General features: G+C 41.2%; 1 protein-coding gene across 1 annotated transcript in view; it reads left to right on the top strand.

Moving 5' to 3' along the window:
• LOC115462641 (tyrosine-protein kinase TXK-like) overlaps positions 1–17,745 on the top strand; it is a 108,149-nt gene that overhangs the window by 20,545 nt on the left and 69,859 nt on the right. The window contains exons 2-3 of the mRNA XM_030192638.1: positions 9,654–9,702; positions 15,759–15,852. Coding sequence (XP_030048498.1) covers positions 9,654–9,702; positions 15,759–15,852 — 143 coding nt within the window. The remainder of the gene's footprint in view (positions 1–9,653; positions 9,703–15,758; positions 15,853–17,745) is intronic.

Below are 17,745 nucleotides of genomic sequence, written 5' to 3'. Positions count from 1 at the left end.
TAATACATTCACTAATGCAGCAGATGGTCTTCTTCTCTTTATGGACATGATATTCACCCACTTCTGGAACAGCATTTTAAGGTCAGGTTTCCCTTCTCTCAAGGGCTGCCATGCCTCATGCCAACACTCTGCTCCTGTGGGGCCTTCTCTGAAAGCATAATGAAGTGATGTTGCCTATCCACCTTGCCTTTTAAACAAATCCTTTAGTTATATTTTGCTAACTGCTTTATTTATTGCATTTGTATCCCACATTTTCCCACCTCTTTGCAGGCTCAATGTGGCTTACAATACATCATGAATAGTGGAAATACATGATAAGATAGATATTTAGTATTACAGACAGATCTTGGGTGACATGATTATGATAAGACCAGATAGTAGTCTAACAAAAAGATATACTAAGTCTTTTCTGAATGTATGTGGAGAGGCTCACATTTGTTTTGGATTTTCTAGTAATTTTCATTAGATGTGGGAAACATTGTATATGATGAATCTCCCCTGTGAAATGATATAATTAATATGGTCACAATGAACAGAAGTTTAGTTAAATGTACTTGTTTCCTTGTCAAATATTGTAAATAGAGCAGAGTATATTTGACTGCAATTGTGATTACTCTCTGAACTGCAATGGAAAGATTGATCCCAGTACAGCAGACTGTACTCATGAATTACAATGGAAAAGTACATGGGGACCAGCACTATACTGAAATGAGGAAAAATCCAAATGACTAACATGCTGTGATTTCATTTTACCGACTCCAAATTAGGGCTGCATTTTGATTGACATTTTAATTGCGATTAAAGGTATGTTATTTATTTATTTAGTTTTGTTCCCACTGCAGCTGCTTGTGACTCTGGGAAACTTACTTAACCCTCCATTGCCCAAAGTTACAGTGAGTCGCAGTGGGAACAAAAATAAGTAAATAACATACCTTTAATCGCGCTTACAAATTTTAATCAACAATAACTTCAAGAATAAAAAATAATGAAAAGATAAGAAATACAAATTGACACATTACAAATTAAAGAATTTAAAACAGCATGCAGAATAGCTATGAAGAGCCTTACAGTTTTCACAGCCTACTTCAGAAATGCAATCCTACTCCAAATGTTTGTGTTATTAACAATTGATATACTGCCATCTGGAATCCTAGATCACATGGTGGCAGTTTACAGTCCCAAGCAGATGCTGCACATAACTAACAAACTAATCTAGATAGAAAGTGCGTGTAAGACCCAATATGGAGAAGACAAATGACGACAAGCATACAAAGAGGGAGGGAAATGAATTGCAGAACATAGCAATACCAAAAAATAGAGTCAGCATATATACTGGAGACAGAATGAAACACATGACATCTGCTTTGGTTCAGCATGAGCTACATGGACCTCATTCACCACTCTCCAGATGTTAATAGGTCTATAGAGACCCCTAACAAATCCCATTTGGTTACTTTGAATAATCTTTGATACTACATTTTTAATCCTTTTAGAAGTATTGTTTTAAATAGTTTAACTTCATAATTTATAAGTGAAATCAGCTGATAACTGGCAGAGCTATGAAAAGGTTTCCCCTCTTTGAATATTGACGTAACATTGTTAAGGTACATAGAATATGACAACTCATTTGTAGTAAGGATCTCAGTAAAGAGCTAATAGTGGATGGAGGTTCTTCTTTCAGGAGTTTACAAAATTCACTTGGATATCCATCCTTCCCAGCAACTTTCCTATCTGCCATTCTTGCCCTTGCCTCCTTCACCTTGTTGCTGGTAATGATTTGAGAAATAAACTTTTTATCCTTCTCTGAAATCGGACATTGCAGAATCTTTGATATACTGACAAATATCTACCTCCGTGACCATATACTATGAGCTGTATAACTTTTCATAATATTCCCTGAAGGCCTTACTACTTATATACATCTTCCCCCTTCTTCTCGTGACAATTCTCAGCTATCTGGCTTTCTTTAGTTGGTAGACCAATTTCTTGGCTTTATTCCTAAACTTCATATAGTCTCATTTTGACTCTGTAGCCCCTGGGTCCTCACCTTCTCTTGGGGGACGCCTGAGGCACATACTTCCTGGGAAGCAGCTCTCTCCTGCCTAGGACTGCTACTCAGGGTTCTGAGGCAGGACTAGCTAGGACTGGGAGGCCATTGGCTGTTGGGATCACTCACTTCACCGCTTACTTCCATGCTGAAAAACTCAGTCAAGTCCAGGGCTGGTTTTGAACCAATAAAGTTTTTTGAAAGTCTTTAAGTGGTCAAAATCAATATGAAAGAATCAACAGGCAGATTGTCAAAAAAATAGTCAAACTCCTCTTCTTTTTGCATAGGTATTCTCCTGCTAAGCTTGTACTCTCACCTTTTAATTTGTTACCGCTTCCTTAGAGAGAGATCACAGATGCAGGCTGAAAGCACTCTTTCTTTGAATCCTGGCGGGCCCTCCTGGATCATTCTCTGGTCAGATGTCTTGCAGTTTCTGGTTACTGTACTCAGATGTAGCTGCAGGCACTCACATCTAATGAACCCCATACCCTCTTTGCCTCTGCTAATGGGGTTGTCCTCTGAATCCTCAACTTTTAAGATCAATAGATACCTTTTACTCTCTTTATACCCTGTGCAGTACCGTGTCCTAAGCAACCTCTGTCAATGGTTGGGATAGCTAGAGACTCCTTCCAGTGCTGTTCCTACCTTAGTTGCCACCCAGGATGGAGCACCCCCTCCTCCGAGCAAGAGTCGTGCGGAACAGGTGTCTGGCTGTTGGCTCTACCGGTCCCCTGCCCCATAACAGGAAGTTGAAGTCAGAGGGGGCAGGGGATCAGCAGAGCAGACAACCAAGGATGCTAACTCCTGGTACAGTGGTCTAGCCAGCCAATGGCAAAAAACTGCCATTGGGCTTGGTATTTATAACATTAAATTTTCCCTCCAAGTGAAGTCTCCTCCTTTCATTACCTCACTGGTAAGAATAGCCCTCCTAAGTTTTGGAAACACTAGGTGGCATAGAAAAATCACAATACAGTAATTTAGTAGGCCCACTAGGGGTGTCTACCATCCCAACACTGTAGAATCTCAGGGGTCTCTACTGCTGTCTAAGTAGATAATCCTATTTTTTTCAGCTTCTATACTTTCTATTTTATTCTATTTTGTCAATGCCCTGACATACATTTTCTTTCATTTTTCCTGTAGTACTTTCAGCTGTTATGCAATTCATTGACTTCCTTCAACTTTTTTTTTTTTGGACCTTGAGCAGTTTTAATGAGTCACTCTCTTATATCTGCTTTCCCAACCTCCAATAAGAGCTCAGGCTGACAACCACTTTCTGTCATTTTCTACAGGGCATCTTTTTCAGGTTTCTCATTCTTCCTGTAGCACCTTCACAATCTGCATCAAAACTACCTATAATTTTCAGGTACCAGAGGCTTTCCTTCATATGCCTCTGCTGAGATTAGTCTTCGGAAGAAGGATTGCATGACCCAATATTTGGATCAGTAGGATATTAATGCCCTTCACCAAGTGTTCATGCCTGTTTTTTCTTAGAATCATGTTGTTTCAAGTAGCTATCATTCTCTTTAGAGTAGAATGTATATTTTGCTGCCACATCTCTGCCCACAAGAAGTCATGTAGACATTTTCTTAACTCTTCATCCTCTGCTTTATCTTGCCTTTTTCATTGATCCAACCTGCCCGTATCCTACAAGGTGTAGTTCAAATCACCTACCATTAAATCTACAGTGGCCTTCACATCAAATTTCATCTTTGCTTCTGGAAAAAGATAACCTTTATCCCACTGGTTGTACAGGATAATTATGGACATCTCTTTCTGGTTCACCTGGCCAATCACCCAAATAACTCTACTCTACTCAAATAGTTTTGTACTCCACAAAGGGCTGAGAAAAAGATCTACCTACCTTATGGTCTCAACAGCTTGCCGTCCTCCAAATGTATCTTCTGCAACAGTGCAAACTCTACTTTGTTTCTGTGCAAATAATTCAATACTCTCCTTTTAACTAGTATTAATCCCTCCCATGTTAAAGATTGCTACAGAATATGTCATATCTGTAACATCCATCTATCCTCTTTCAACTGTCCTTCCAAGAATTCACAGTCAGCAGCGTAAAAACAGTTGATAACATCAAAAATATAACCATGCTCTCCCACACTTCCAAGACTTGTCTGTTTGAACTTCCACTGCCCACTCCTTATATCCAGCACACTCTCCTGTATCTCCAACTCACCTATCCCTTCCCAATCCCAAGATGCTTTTGGGCCTCTTTCAACTTTGGCACGTATAGTTTTCAGACACTCTCTGACTGCTACTATACCATCCCCTTTACGTATCCATCTCACAGCACACTGTTTGTGCTGTGCTATGGTCCAGGAATACAAGCATCTTCCAGCCCCTACTCATAGCATCACCTGATTTTCTCACCGACAGCATAATGTGCTTTTTCTTTTGATAATGTAGCATCATCACAACCAAAGTGTCATGGCCTGATCCACTCTTGAGAAGGAGGTTTATTATGTCACAAACCCTGTATTTGATTACAGAAGGTACACAGAGAGCTAGCCGAAAAAATGGAAAAAAGAGGAAAAATATAGAAGAAAAAGCTACAAAAGGTAACCGATGCAAATAGAAGATTCCTGACTGGACAAATTAAAGAAAGGTACCTGATTTAAGGCTATTCTAGAAAAGCTGGTCAAGGCTGCATAAAGATAAAGAGAGAGAGAGAGAGGATTCGGAAAGAAGTGCAGGAGAAGAGGTGCCATGACAACCACAGTGCTTGGTTGGGGAAACAGGTGAGGTATCTGCAATAGGACAAGGTGGAGATCTGGAAATGTAAGACTACAAGATAATGATGAACAGGGTATGAATTCAACTGAAGAGGAAGTAGAAATGCAGGAGAAAGATCCAGAGGTTCATGAATTGTTAACCTCCTTTCCTATTTGGAAATATATGAATATGCCAGGTTCCAGGAGGGAAAGATTACCCAAGTTGAATTTAATACCAAAAGTATATAATAAGAAGAATAAGGCCATAACTTGAAGGATAGAATTGATTTTAAAATTTGATGATGGATTTTAAACGGTTATTCATGTATAAGACTTGGATACTTGACAGAATTACTGGAACTGTACGACCTTGAAGTCCTTTCAGCAAATGATGTTGAAAGTACCTCTTTCTTCAGAAAAAGGCTGCTGAGTTCAAGGAAATTGTTGCTTAGATACTATAGGCATGTGCTAGGGAACTTGTTACTAAAGGAATTGAAAGCAGAATGAAATATATTTGCATTGTTGTAAATTAGTGAAAGCTTGGATTCAACCTCGTTTGATTTTATAGATTGTGAAATTTTAGTGATCAGTATTGGGATGAGGGCCATTTTATTTTTTTCCTTGGCATTTTTATTTTTAATATGAAATAAGTGCTTAAATATATATTGTAATTTAATCATGCTGGAATAAATGCACATAGCAACCAATACTAAGGCCATTTTAGAAGCATCCAGACATGTAACTGGCAGCATTTCAACATCTGGATCACATAGACGTCCAAACAGTGGTTTTGGAAAGCTGCTATTTGCATGTGTAGAACCCCAGCACCCAGAGATTTCAAGGGGGGCATGGTTTGGGTGGGCTGAATAGATAGACGTGTATTGTCAATTTTACAAGGGGAATATATATGGTGACCATAGATTTTTGGATGTCAGCTTGACTCCTACCTTGAGGCATACACAAGTGGCAGCTTGAAGGGGTACATGGAAAGGCTGATGTCACCACCCTCCTAACCCCCATAAATTGCACTCAATACACTATCATGGACACGCTGGCCATGGTACTGATAATTCCTTCCCCATAGCACAAGTTCAGAGAAACTGCTCTATCCACTTCAAGCAACGCCTAGTTTATTATACTTTTTTCAAAATAAAACACAGACTTAACTTAAGCAGTGGAGTTAGCTCAGCAGTATCCAGGATAATACATGCTCTAATACAGCAGGTAGTGTTCTTTTCTTTATGGACATGATATTCACCCACTTCTGGAACAGGTTTTTAAGGTCAGGTTTCCCATCTCTCAAGGGCTACTCATGCCAACTTCTGCTCCTGTGGGGCCTTTACAGAAGCATAGAAGAAAGCTCCTTTCCTCTCTCTGGGAATCATCCTCATTGCCTTAGACAGGAAACAAATACAGGCTTCCTCTTGCCTTGGTATTTCAAACCACAGCCCAAGATTAAATTTAAGCACTACTCCCTCTCTGTGTATCTTGCCCAATAAACAAATATCTCAACACATTTCAGGGAATGCTCAACTCTGATCCAGTTGGTACTTTGGGGTCCTCACTGTTTGGGATAGGTAGCCTGCTTGCACTCTCACTGGCCATCACTTAGGGCGTTTCCTTCTCCCTTCTTAACCTTGAGCACTGCTCATGCTCTCAGTGCATCTTGCTCAACAAACAAATATCCCAACATATTTCAGGGACTACTCAGCTCTGCTCCAGTTGGTGCTTTGTGGTCCTCACTTCCCGGGATTAGAGAACCTGCTTGCACTCTCGCTGGCCAGCTCTTAGGGAGTTCCCTCCTCCTCCTCCTCCCCTCTCTCTCTCTCTGTCTCTGAAGAACCCCTTTTTCTAGGGTTAAGGGCTGCCAGGTGCTTTCTGAACCCCGCCCTCCTGATTCAGGGAGATGATATCAGCAGTCTCATTCTATGGGGAATAGAGCTAGACTACAACTCTCAGAAGACCTAGCGCCATTCCTCAGGCTCTAGCTACTGTGGCGTTCTGAAAGTCTATTCGCCCCTCCTCCACCGATCCCAGACATACAGCTTTCTCCTATAAGATGAGCATTCCCTTGCTGCTGTCCAAGGCAGGAATCCTTGTACCTGGGCTCTGATCGGGCTAAACTCAATCTCTGTTCACCACGTGACCGCTCCTGTGACCCCTTAGGTGTTACAACACAAACCCTTCAACTGCTACCCTCAATAGACAAAAATCCCCTCAACACCTCTACCCAATCCCTTCCCTGGTTTATACTAGGGATTCCTGGTGGACTAGTCAGATCAAGAGTGATCCCTAGTCACTTCTGCTCTGTCTGGGCCCGATTTTAAAATGGCATCTGCTAGACCCCCGCAGTAGTATTGCACTGTCACTGCGAGGAGACAATATACTTGTATACTTGTCGGTCAGAAGGTGGTCATTTTGATTTTGGGGGGGCAATCATAGGTATCTTGATATTGGGGGGGTGTTGGGGAGTATGTGATGGAGGTCTTCTTGATGTCAGGGTGGGTGTTGGGAAGGTAGAGTGGCCTGACATGGGAGAAGATTGGGGAATTGGGAGTGCATGGATGTCAGGAGCAGTGACTGTAAAAAGTTGCTTGCATGCACAATTGGAGAAGACCAGGACATTCTTACCCCATGTGCATCTTTTAAAATCACTGCTCCCACTGGACATGCCACAGATGCAAGTGCACGCCTGTGGGGTCACTGGGGGCAGAAGTGCAGCCCCCTCGCTCTTGCCCCTTGCAGCACCTTGGTAAAATGGCTGCTGTGACCTCTCATGGCAGCTCCTGTCACTTAATCAGAAAACGCCACTGAACGTCCCCTGAGACAGCCCAAACAAAAAGTGGGCAGGTCAGGGTTTGCACTAGGGAGGAGCTCCAGGTTATGTGGGTGCGAACCCAATATTCAGAGCTGGCACCTGCATCGCTAAGCAGCCTTATTTAGGACAGCTCTTGAGCTGTCCTAAATGAAGCTGCTTAGCTATGCGGGTACCAGCACTGAATATTGCTAGTATCCGCATAACCTGGGTCTCCTCCCCAGTGCCGCCCTGACCTGCCCACTTTTTGTTTTGGGCGTTATCAGGGGATATTCAGTGACACTGTCCTGCTAAGTGCCGCTGAATATCCCTGGTTAGGTGCCGGGAAGCTATTTAAACGGGCAGGAGAGATTCCTACCTGCTTAGATCACTTTGAATATTGGCCTCTATATGTTTATGTGCACAAAGCACTGAATATTGCTAGTATCCGCATAACCTGGGTCTCCTCCCCAGTGCCGCCCTGACCTGCCCACTTTTTGTTTTGGGCGTTATCAGGGGATATTCAGTGGCACTGTCCTGCTAAGTGCCGCTGAATATCCCTGGTTAGGTGCCGGGAAGCTATTTAAACGGGCAGGAGAGATTCCTACCTGCTTAGATCACTTTGAATATTGGCCTCTATATGTTTATGTGCACAAAGCACTGAATATTGCTAGTATCCGCATAACCTGGGTCTCCTCCCCAGTGCCGCCCTGACCTGCCCACTTTTTGTTTTGGGCGTTATCAGGGGATATTCAGTGACACTGTCCTGCTAAGTGCTGCTGAATATCCCTGGTTAGGTGCCGGGAAGCTATTTAAACGGGCAGGAGAGATTCCTACCTGCTTAGATCACTTTGAATATTGGCCTCTATATGCTTATGTGCACAAAGTTTATAGAATTGCCCTTATAGGCACTTATGTATCCTTAAAAAATACTAAGGGTAAAGTGGCTGAAATCATGGCTAGGTTGAAGCTGCAGACATTTACGACTACTCCGTAATAGGTATAAATGTTAGTGCATATAATATATATGTGGGTTTTTTTAAATAAACTGTATGCACGTAAAACTGTGATTCCGCCAAAACTCCATCCCAGAAACACTGTTCCCTCTAAGCTGAGTGGGAGTCCTCCAACCTCATTACTGCCAGTGGGGGGTAGTGCTACAATACTGTGTTTTTAATCACTGTAGGACAGGCAGGTTCCCTAGAGTCTTGTTAAGGAGGTTTAATTGACAGGAGACGGTGGGAGCATGCTTGGCCCATTATCTGGCCTGAAGCCAGTAGGTGCGGCTTGCAGCCATATTGAGTCACACAAAACAATAGCAATTGCTTATTAGAAATAAGGACAGCCTATAAGTGGCTTGGTGCGGACCAATAGTTTGCTTTGCTTTGACTGTATCAAGAGTTTATCAAACAGGACTAACTGTTTAATATCAGTGACATACAGCAGGGACAGAGCTGCATGTTAGAATTCTATTGGCGATTCTCAACCCAGTCCTCAGGATGTTCAGAATACTCACAATGAATATGTATGAGATAGATTTGCATAGAATGGAGGTAATGCATGCAAATTTAACTCATGAATATTCACAAGATGGCAGCAACAGCTTCAGCCTTGTCACATGACACGTCTCCTGTCAATTAAACCTCCATGAGTTCTGCAGAGCTTGTTTGTCCCTCCGCATTGAAAATGTGATGGTGAAATAGCTCCCCCCACTGGCAGGATTGTAGGTGGAGGACTCCCACTCAGCATACAGGGAACAGTGCCCAGAACACATCTGTACATGGGTTGTGTAAAACTATGTGCCTTCTTCTCATCACATGTACTTTTGTACTCATAACCCTTGTGGCAAATTTATAAAAGTCTTTTTAGGCATGCAAAACAGGGTTTTATGCACCAAGAAAGTTTTAAAAATTACCTGCAGAATAAGTTTCCACACTGCTCAAGTCTCAAGTGTATGAGCCTAACTAGGAAAGGTGGTTGGGAATGGGGATTGTGGAGTGTTACATGGTTTTGGCATTCAGGCATGAAAAAGCATGAAAGAGTAAAAAAATGGAGCATGATGAGAACATAACAATGCCTGTTCTTTCAGATCAGACGATCCAGTCTGTTTTCTGTTGCTGCTGTTCAGTACAGAAAAGGTAAGACTGCCATACTATTTTATCTTCTGATTCTGTCATGACAAATAAATAGTATATCTCAAATATTTGTATGAGGTGATACAACATACTGCACACTGCCTTGAGTGAATTCCTTCAAAAAGGCGGTAAATAAATCCTAATAAATAAAATATGTATACATATGTATACCTAATTAATGAAAAAACCATCAATATAGTTCAGGGGTTCTCAACCCAATCCTTGGGACACTCCTAGCCAATCAGGTTTTCAGGCTGCCCATAATGAATATTCATGGGTTAAATTTGCATGCATTACGTTCTATTCAAATCTATCTCATACATATTCATTGTGAGTATCCTGAAAACCCGACTGGCTAGATGTGTCTTGAGGACTGGGTTGAGAATCACTGATGGAATTCTAAGATGCAGCTCTGTTTGATAAAGAAAATGACAAAGCTTCTGAGGGATAGGGGCTCATTCACTACTACTACTTATCATTTCTTTTTTTTTTTTAATTTCCTCAATACACAATACTTTCACAAAAAAAGGAGAAAAATACCATATCACACTCATCAAATCATTGTTATTACAAGTTCAGCAGAGCAATTGAAGACAGTCTTATAGGTGAAATGCATTCCATATCAAGTTTTCCTTTTACCCCCCCCCCCCCCCGTGTCCCTTATTACTACTTATCATTTCTATAGTGCTACTAGACATACACAGCGCTGTACACTTGAACATGAAGAGACAGTCCCTGCTCGACAGAGCTTACAATCTAATTAGGACAGACAAACAGGACAAACAAGAGATAAGGGAATATTAAGGTGAGTAAAGTTTATCCTAGTCTGGTCCCCATGAACCTTACTGGATACATTCTAAAATTAGCATGAAATTGCATGCAAACAAGGCATGAAACAGTATTGTATGCGACTCTCCATTCTCTGTTTTTTTTTCAACTTGTCCACTAAGGCTTTAAAATTAATACCTTCTTGAGAACAGTTAACATTTTAGTGTATATACAATCTTAAAATCCCCCAAGTAAACAAGTTTTAATTGTGTTTTCTGCATATTTGTATTTCTTTTCCTTTTTAGTATTAAACTTTGTAAACCGATTTGATGGCTTGTCTTTAGGGGGTCAATCTAATAAATGTAACCTTGAACCTTGTTATTTCTATGAAGATAGAAACTTATCCTTAACTTCCAAGGGGACCGACACAACAATCACAACTCTCTTCATTTGTTTCAAAAAATGCTTATTCCATGATTTTGATTGTGCAAACCAATGGAGGATTGGTCAGCTTGCCAACCTTCTTCAAATGTCTCCTCCAAAAATGTCCATTCAAATATAGCCCACCTGGGATGAGGCTAGGATCTTCTTGTCTTATAAATCCAATGATATATCTGATCTCTAGATTAATCTAATGAAGCAATTTTCACTCCTTTATAGTCTGCCAAAATGCATTCATCTGCAAATGAAAGTCTTTGAGACATTTATTATCAGGCATGTTCTACTACTCAAGAATCTTCAGTCAGCAACTTCTCCTTTAAGTTGTTGCCAATAATCAACATCTGATCATGATTGCATTCCAATTCTTGATGAATTCTTCCATATCCTTCAGATTCTATTTTTCACCTTTCCTTTTTATGTGATGTGCATTGTGCTGCTCAGTATTTAATGCTAGCTTTTAATTAGTGTAATGCAGGGGTTTCTCAACCCAGTCCTCGGGACACACCAAGTCAGTCTGGTGTTCAAGATAGTCACACTAAATATGCATAAGATAAATTTGCATGCATTGCCTTCATTGTATGCAAATCTATCTCATGCATATTCTTTGTGGGTATTTATTTATGCATTCTTGTATCCCACTATTACCCCAAAACAATTTTCAGTTCAAAGTGGCTTACAATTTACATTTTGGTGAAGTTACAATAGTGTTGTGCAATGTGGAGAGGGCATTTATAGTTCATGTGGTTATTCATAGAGTTTTTGAAGAGATAGATATGAAGTGGAAAAGGTAGTGGTAGCTTTTGTGGTCAGCTGTAGAGTTTTGGTGATATTTATTCATATAGTTTTTGAAGAAGTAAATTTGAAAGGAAGGCGACAATATCTTTGTGATTAGCTGTAGAAGTTTTTGAAGAGGTAGGTTTTCATTTCTTTTCTGAATTAGAGGAGATTTGTAATGCTTGGTTTTGGTATCGAGTTTCACCATTTGGAACCCAAGTAGCTAAATCCTGCTTTGTGGCCAGTTTTGTAGATGGTGTTTTTGCAGTTGGGTAGATATAGGAGTAGGTAGTTTTTGTTTTCTGGGCTGGCATTCCTTGAGGATAGTTCAGTCATGTTAAGCATATATTCGGGTGCCATTCCGAATAGTATTTTAAAGACTAGGAGGGGCATAATTGAACGAAAACATCTATCTCCATGGGTGTTTATCTCCGAGAACGGGTCCGTGAAGGGGCGGACCGAACCGTATTTTCGAAAAAAATAGACGTCCGTGTTTTATTCGACAATTTGTGAGCTGGGCGTTTTTGTTTTTCAGTGATAATGGAAAATGAAAGCGCCCAGCTCAAAAACGAATAAATCCAAGGCATTTGTTCGTGGGAGGGGCTAGGATTCGTAGTGCACTGGTCCCCCTCACATGCCAGGACACCAACCAGGCACCTAGGGGGCACTTTTACAAAAACAAAAAAAAAGGTAAAAGAGCTCCCAGGTGCATAGCACCCTTCCCTTGTGTGTTGAGCCCCCCAAATCCCCCTCAAAACCCACTGCCCACAAGTCTACACCATTACTATAGCCCTAAGGGGTGAAGGGGGGCACCTACATGTGGGTACAGTGGGTTTGGGGGGGTTAGACGACTAAGCATTAAGCAGCACAATTGTAACAGGTAGGGGGGATGGGCCTGGGTCCACCTGCCTGAAGTCCACTGCACCCCCTAACAACTGCTCCAGGGACCTGCATACTGCTGCCAGGGAGGTGGGTATGACATTTGAGGGTGAAAATAAAAAGTTGTGAAACATCATTTTTTGTGGTGGGAGGGGGTTAGTGACCACTGGGGGAGTCAGGGGAGGTCATCCCTGATTCCCTCTGGTGGTAATCTGGTCATTTAGGGCACTTTTTGGGGCTTTATTCGTGAAATAACAGGGTCCACGAAAAGTGCCCTAAATTCTAGCTACAAACGCATACTTTTTTTCCATTATCGGCGAAAGGTGCCCATCTCTCCTCGGCCGATAACCACACCCCAGTTCCACCTTCGCCACGCCTCTGACACGCCCCCGTCAACTTTGTACGCTTCCGCGATGGAGTGCAGTTGAAAACGTCCAAAATCGGCTTTCCATTATACCGATTTATTCGTTTTTGTGAGATAAACGTCTATCTCCCGATTTGGGTCGAAATCTAGGCATTTTTCTCTTTCAATTATAAGGTGGTAGGGTGCTCGCTTTGAAAAATATTCCTGCCTTGACTGGTAGCCAATGTGGTGTTTCAAGCAGTGGGGTTACTATTTCATATTTTGATTTCTTGAAAATCAGTCCTGCTGCCGTATTTTGGACTGTTTGCAGCAATTTTAGTGTGTCTTCCTTGCACTCTATATATGCTGCATTGCAGTAGTCAAGTTGCGATAGTATTGTTGATTGGACCAGTATCCGGAAAGATTGTCTAGGGAAATAGTCTCTTATTCTTCTTAGTTTCCATAATGTTCTGAAGCATTTTGATGTTACTGCTGATATTTGATTATCCAGTGTTAGGTGTTTGTCGAGAATGATTTCTAGTATTTTAAGTTGTGTTTTGATGTGGTATGTTTGTTGGTTGATTGTGAATTGTGAATTTTTGGTAGGATGTGGGGTTGTGTGCTCTGCATACTACTAGGAATTTGTTTTGTCTCTGTTCAGTTTGAGTTTGAAAGTTGTTGCCCATTCTTCCATGAGGTCCAATCCTTTTTTAAAATTTTGTCCTGTATGTCTGTGATATTGTTTTGGAAAGGTATGAAGATGATGACATCATCTGCATATATAAATGGGTTGAAACCCATTAATTCCAGTTTTTTTCCAAGTGGAACCATCCTTACATTGAACAGTATTGGCGATATTGGTGATCCCTGTGGTACCTCGTACTCAGAGATCAATGAGGCTCATGTTTAGTTGGACATCTTTACAATGTAGGATCTGGTCTTTAGGAAGCCACTGAACCATGTTGCTACTGCACCGCTGATTCCTATGTTGTCGAGCAGTGTCATGTGGTGTGGTCTACTAGGTCGAACATACTTGACATGTTGAATTGCAGTAGTAATACGTTTTGTCCTTGGTATATTATGCTTCTCAATTTTGTTATCAGGGTGGTTATCACCATTTCAGTGCTGTGTTGTGGTCTGAAACCTGATTGGGATTTATGAAGAATTGAGAATTTTGTCAAGTATTCCTTTAGTTGCTGTGTCACTAGACCTTCCATCGTTTTGGTCAGTAGTGGTGTTCTCGCTACTGGTCTGTAATTTGTGATATTGCTGATCTTGCTGGTTGTGTTTTTGGGATAAGTGTGAGTACTAGGTTGCCTTTGTCTGTTGAAAATTGACCTCTTTCAAATATGTATGGGATATGTTTTGGTGAGGTACTCGATGAATAAGTCTGGTGGACTTTTCATCATATAGTTGGGGCATATTTCAAGTAGGCAGTATGCATATATCGTATTTTGTCAATAGTGTCTTTACAGTGTCTAGTAGTGTCTTTACAGTGTCTAGTTGTGGTGGTTTGAACATGGTCCATATTCTCTCTGCTGCGTTGTGGTTGTCGTGTGTTTCGCAGTCCTTTAGGTAGTCTGAGATGTTTATTTGTGCTTTTGCAAGGTTTGATCTTGTGTTTGTTAATTTGTTTTTGAAGTATTGTGCAAGCTTATCTGCAGTTGGTGGTGTTTCAGGTGTTGCCATTATGTTGTGGGTTTTCAGTAGTTTGTTCATGAATTTTAATATTTTTTTTGTATTGATCTGGTCGAGGTTCGTATATATACTGTAGTGTTATGCTTTCACTTTCTTTATGCTGTTTATGTATGTTGCATCCAGAAAACCTGACTGGCTTAGTGTGTCCTGAGGACTGGGTTGAGAACCTCTAGTCTAATGGTTGGAGGTTAAGCTACCTTTGGTAGTGCAAGAAGCAGAACTGAACATCAATAACTGAAGAAGAACTACACCTCCACTGATCTACTGTATGGTTATTTTGGCCCAAGGATTATTTGCATGGACTATATGACATGAATCAAAATAAATACATAGTTTGCATAATATGTAGTAAGATTGGTACCCATGCTTCTTTGTAAATTATATTTCAAGTTGAAGAACTGTGTAGTTCTCATGCGGAGAACACTTTTTTGGACTGTTTTTAATTTTGCTGTGGACTGGGAGGACTGCATCATTATAGTAGAGGGTAAAGCAATGATGAGCTTTTAAGGTATTTATTCCACAGATTTGTGCTTTGCATACCATTTTAGTTTGAGCTTTCCCTCCATTTATTTAAATCTTTATTTTGTTAAGGGGACTATATCCATTCTGGATGCTGCACATGAAAGGTTGTGGGATTTATTTTGAGATTGTTTATCCTTTCACAAAACTTTTTGTTAAAATTAGTTTTTGTAAATTTTTTGTAATTTATGGGGCTCTTTTGCTAAGCTGTGGTAAGCAGCTAGTGTGGATTTTACCACATGATAGACATTAGCATGGACTCATGCTACCTCTATTGCAGGTTAAAACCAGCAATGTGATAAAAAACTCACGCTAGGTTCTTAATGCAGTTAGGGGTGGGAACTGGGTATGACTTGGGTGGGTTGGAGGAGTAGTCGGCTGTGACATCTAACATCAATGTGGTTTCAGAGACCCCAGTAACTCCATGGGTTTCCAGACTAATGAGTTTTTATGAACTCATAGGCTTCATGTTGACATGCAGAGCTCAAAGTGGAGATCGAGAAGGAGGGGGGAATAGCCTTGTTTCTGTGACCCCATCCACTAATGGTGTGATCTGTGGAATCAATCTAGAGTTTGGGAACCACTGCTTCAGTGTCCTTCTCATTTAAAAAGAAATCTGTTTGTCATCTGGAATTAGAGCTTTGAGGACACAAGTGAGTCTGAGCAGAAGGGATGAGCTGATAGAAGAATACTCAAGACAACCATCATATGATACGCCTGATATGTACAGAGTGAGTACTTGCTTTTTTTTCTCATTTCTTTTAGGGAAAAAGTGAAACAATTGTTTACAATGGGAATTTTACCAATTTCCAAAAAGGTCATAGCCAAGTCATACAGGCGCCTACTTACTAAACTGTGAGAGTTACCACATGCCAACAGTGCAGGCCTATGCTAAATTAACACAATGCCTTGATAGCACATGGCTTTTCCAGTGTTAAACAGCTAGAGGGCAATTCTGTAAAGAAGCACCTAGAAAGCTCCTACTAAGAGACTTCTATAACAAAAAAAAGTAGGCACCTTCTTCCCTTTATAGAATAATAGCACAACCAAGTAAGGAAAAATCACAGGATAATATTATCCACTGTAGAAATCCAGTAAGTTTGAAGTAGAGGCTCCTTTAAGCAGTTCTAACGACAAATCCCAGGAAACATTGATGCCTGAAATCAGGAAAGATGTGCTGGAGATACCTAGGGTAGGGCTAATGAGTCAGCAAGGTCTCAGGTACTGTAATCAGCAGCCCCAACTCATGTTCAGATAGGAATTTAAAAGAAATGTATTTATTTATTAGGATTTATTTACTGCCTTTTTGAAGGAATTCACTCAAGGCGATATACAGTAAGAATAAATCAAACATAAGCAATAGACAATTACAGCAGTAAAAATATTCAAATAACAATACAAAGTATAGCATAGTATTCTACTTACAGTGTCAATACAATACGTAATAAGATGTTTTAATAGACAGATTTACATTGTAGTTCTTCCGCTTGACCTCCTTTTTTATGTCATTGTGCATTCCTTGTTTCTGCTTCTTGCTCTCTGACTTAGATTGTAAGCCGCCCAGACATTTGTTTTGAAATGGTTGTCTCCTAGCATGGAGGCACATGTGGGGAGTGAAGGAGGTTTTCTCAAAATGGAAAGCACTGAATAATCTCCTAAGTAAGGTTTCTGCTCGTCCCTCTTCCCTTTTTTTCTTGCAGCCTCAGAAACAGGCAGTGGAGCTGTGCCCTGGAAGGCTGTTTTATTTATTTATTTAGATTTTGCACACACCTTTTTCAGTAGTAGCTCAAGGTGAGTTACATTCAGGTACTCTGGATATTTCTCTGTCCCAGGAGGGCTCACAATCTGTTTGTACCTGAGGCAATGGAGGGTTACGTGACTTGCCCAAGATCACAAGGAGCAGCAGTGGGATTTGAACTGGCCACCTCTGGATTGCAGGACTGGTGATTTAACCACTAGGCCACTCCTCCAATGGAGGGCCTAATAGCAGAGAGCGAGGACACCCTTATCAGCATTACCTTATGTTGTGCAAGGCCCTAAGGCCTCTGGGAGAGCTGCTCTGACATTCTCACCACCCCCACCTCCTAGTCTGATCCCTGGGAATGTCAGTTGTGAGCTGGTCACCCTTCCAGGCTCTGGCAAGGGCTGACCCTGCTTAGCTTCCTTCACACACAGTCCCAGTTGGGCTCTACTCTTCTCGGTAATTCACCAGGACTCAGCCTCAAACACAGGGGAGTTCTCTGCCTCCTCTTCACCTTTCACAACTGTTCACCAACACCAGGCCTCTTATAACTGAAGGTTTTATTAGTTAAGTACATAAGTAATGCCACACTGGGAAAAGACCAAGGGTCCATCGAGCCCAGCATCCTGTCCACGACAGCGGCCAATCCAGGCCAAGGGCACCTGTCAAGCTTCCCAAACGTACAAACACTCTACACATGTTATTCCTGGAATTGTGGATTCTTCCCAAGTCCATTTAGTAGCGGTTTATGGACTTGTCCTTTACGAAACCGTCTAACCCCTTTTTAAACTCCGCCAAGCTAACCGCCTTCACCACGTTCTCCGGCAATGAATTCCAGGGCTAAATTACGCATTGGGTGAAGAAAAAGTTTCTCTGATTTGTT

The sequence above is a fragment of the Microcaecilia unicolor genome, chromosome 2 (assembly GCF_901765095.1).
Source record: "Microcaecilia unicolor chromosome 2, aMicUni1.1, whole genome shotgun sequence".
Taxonomy (NCBI): Eukaryota; Metazoa; Chordata; class Amphibia; order Gymnophiona; family Siphonopidae; genus Microcaecilia; species Microcaecilia unicolor.
Note: the sequence above shows the minus strand (reverse complement) of the source record. Positions and strands in the feature narration are given on the sequence as shown.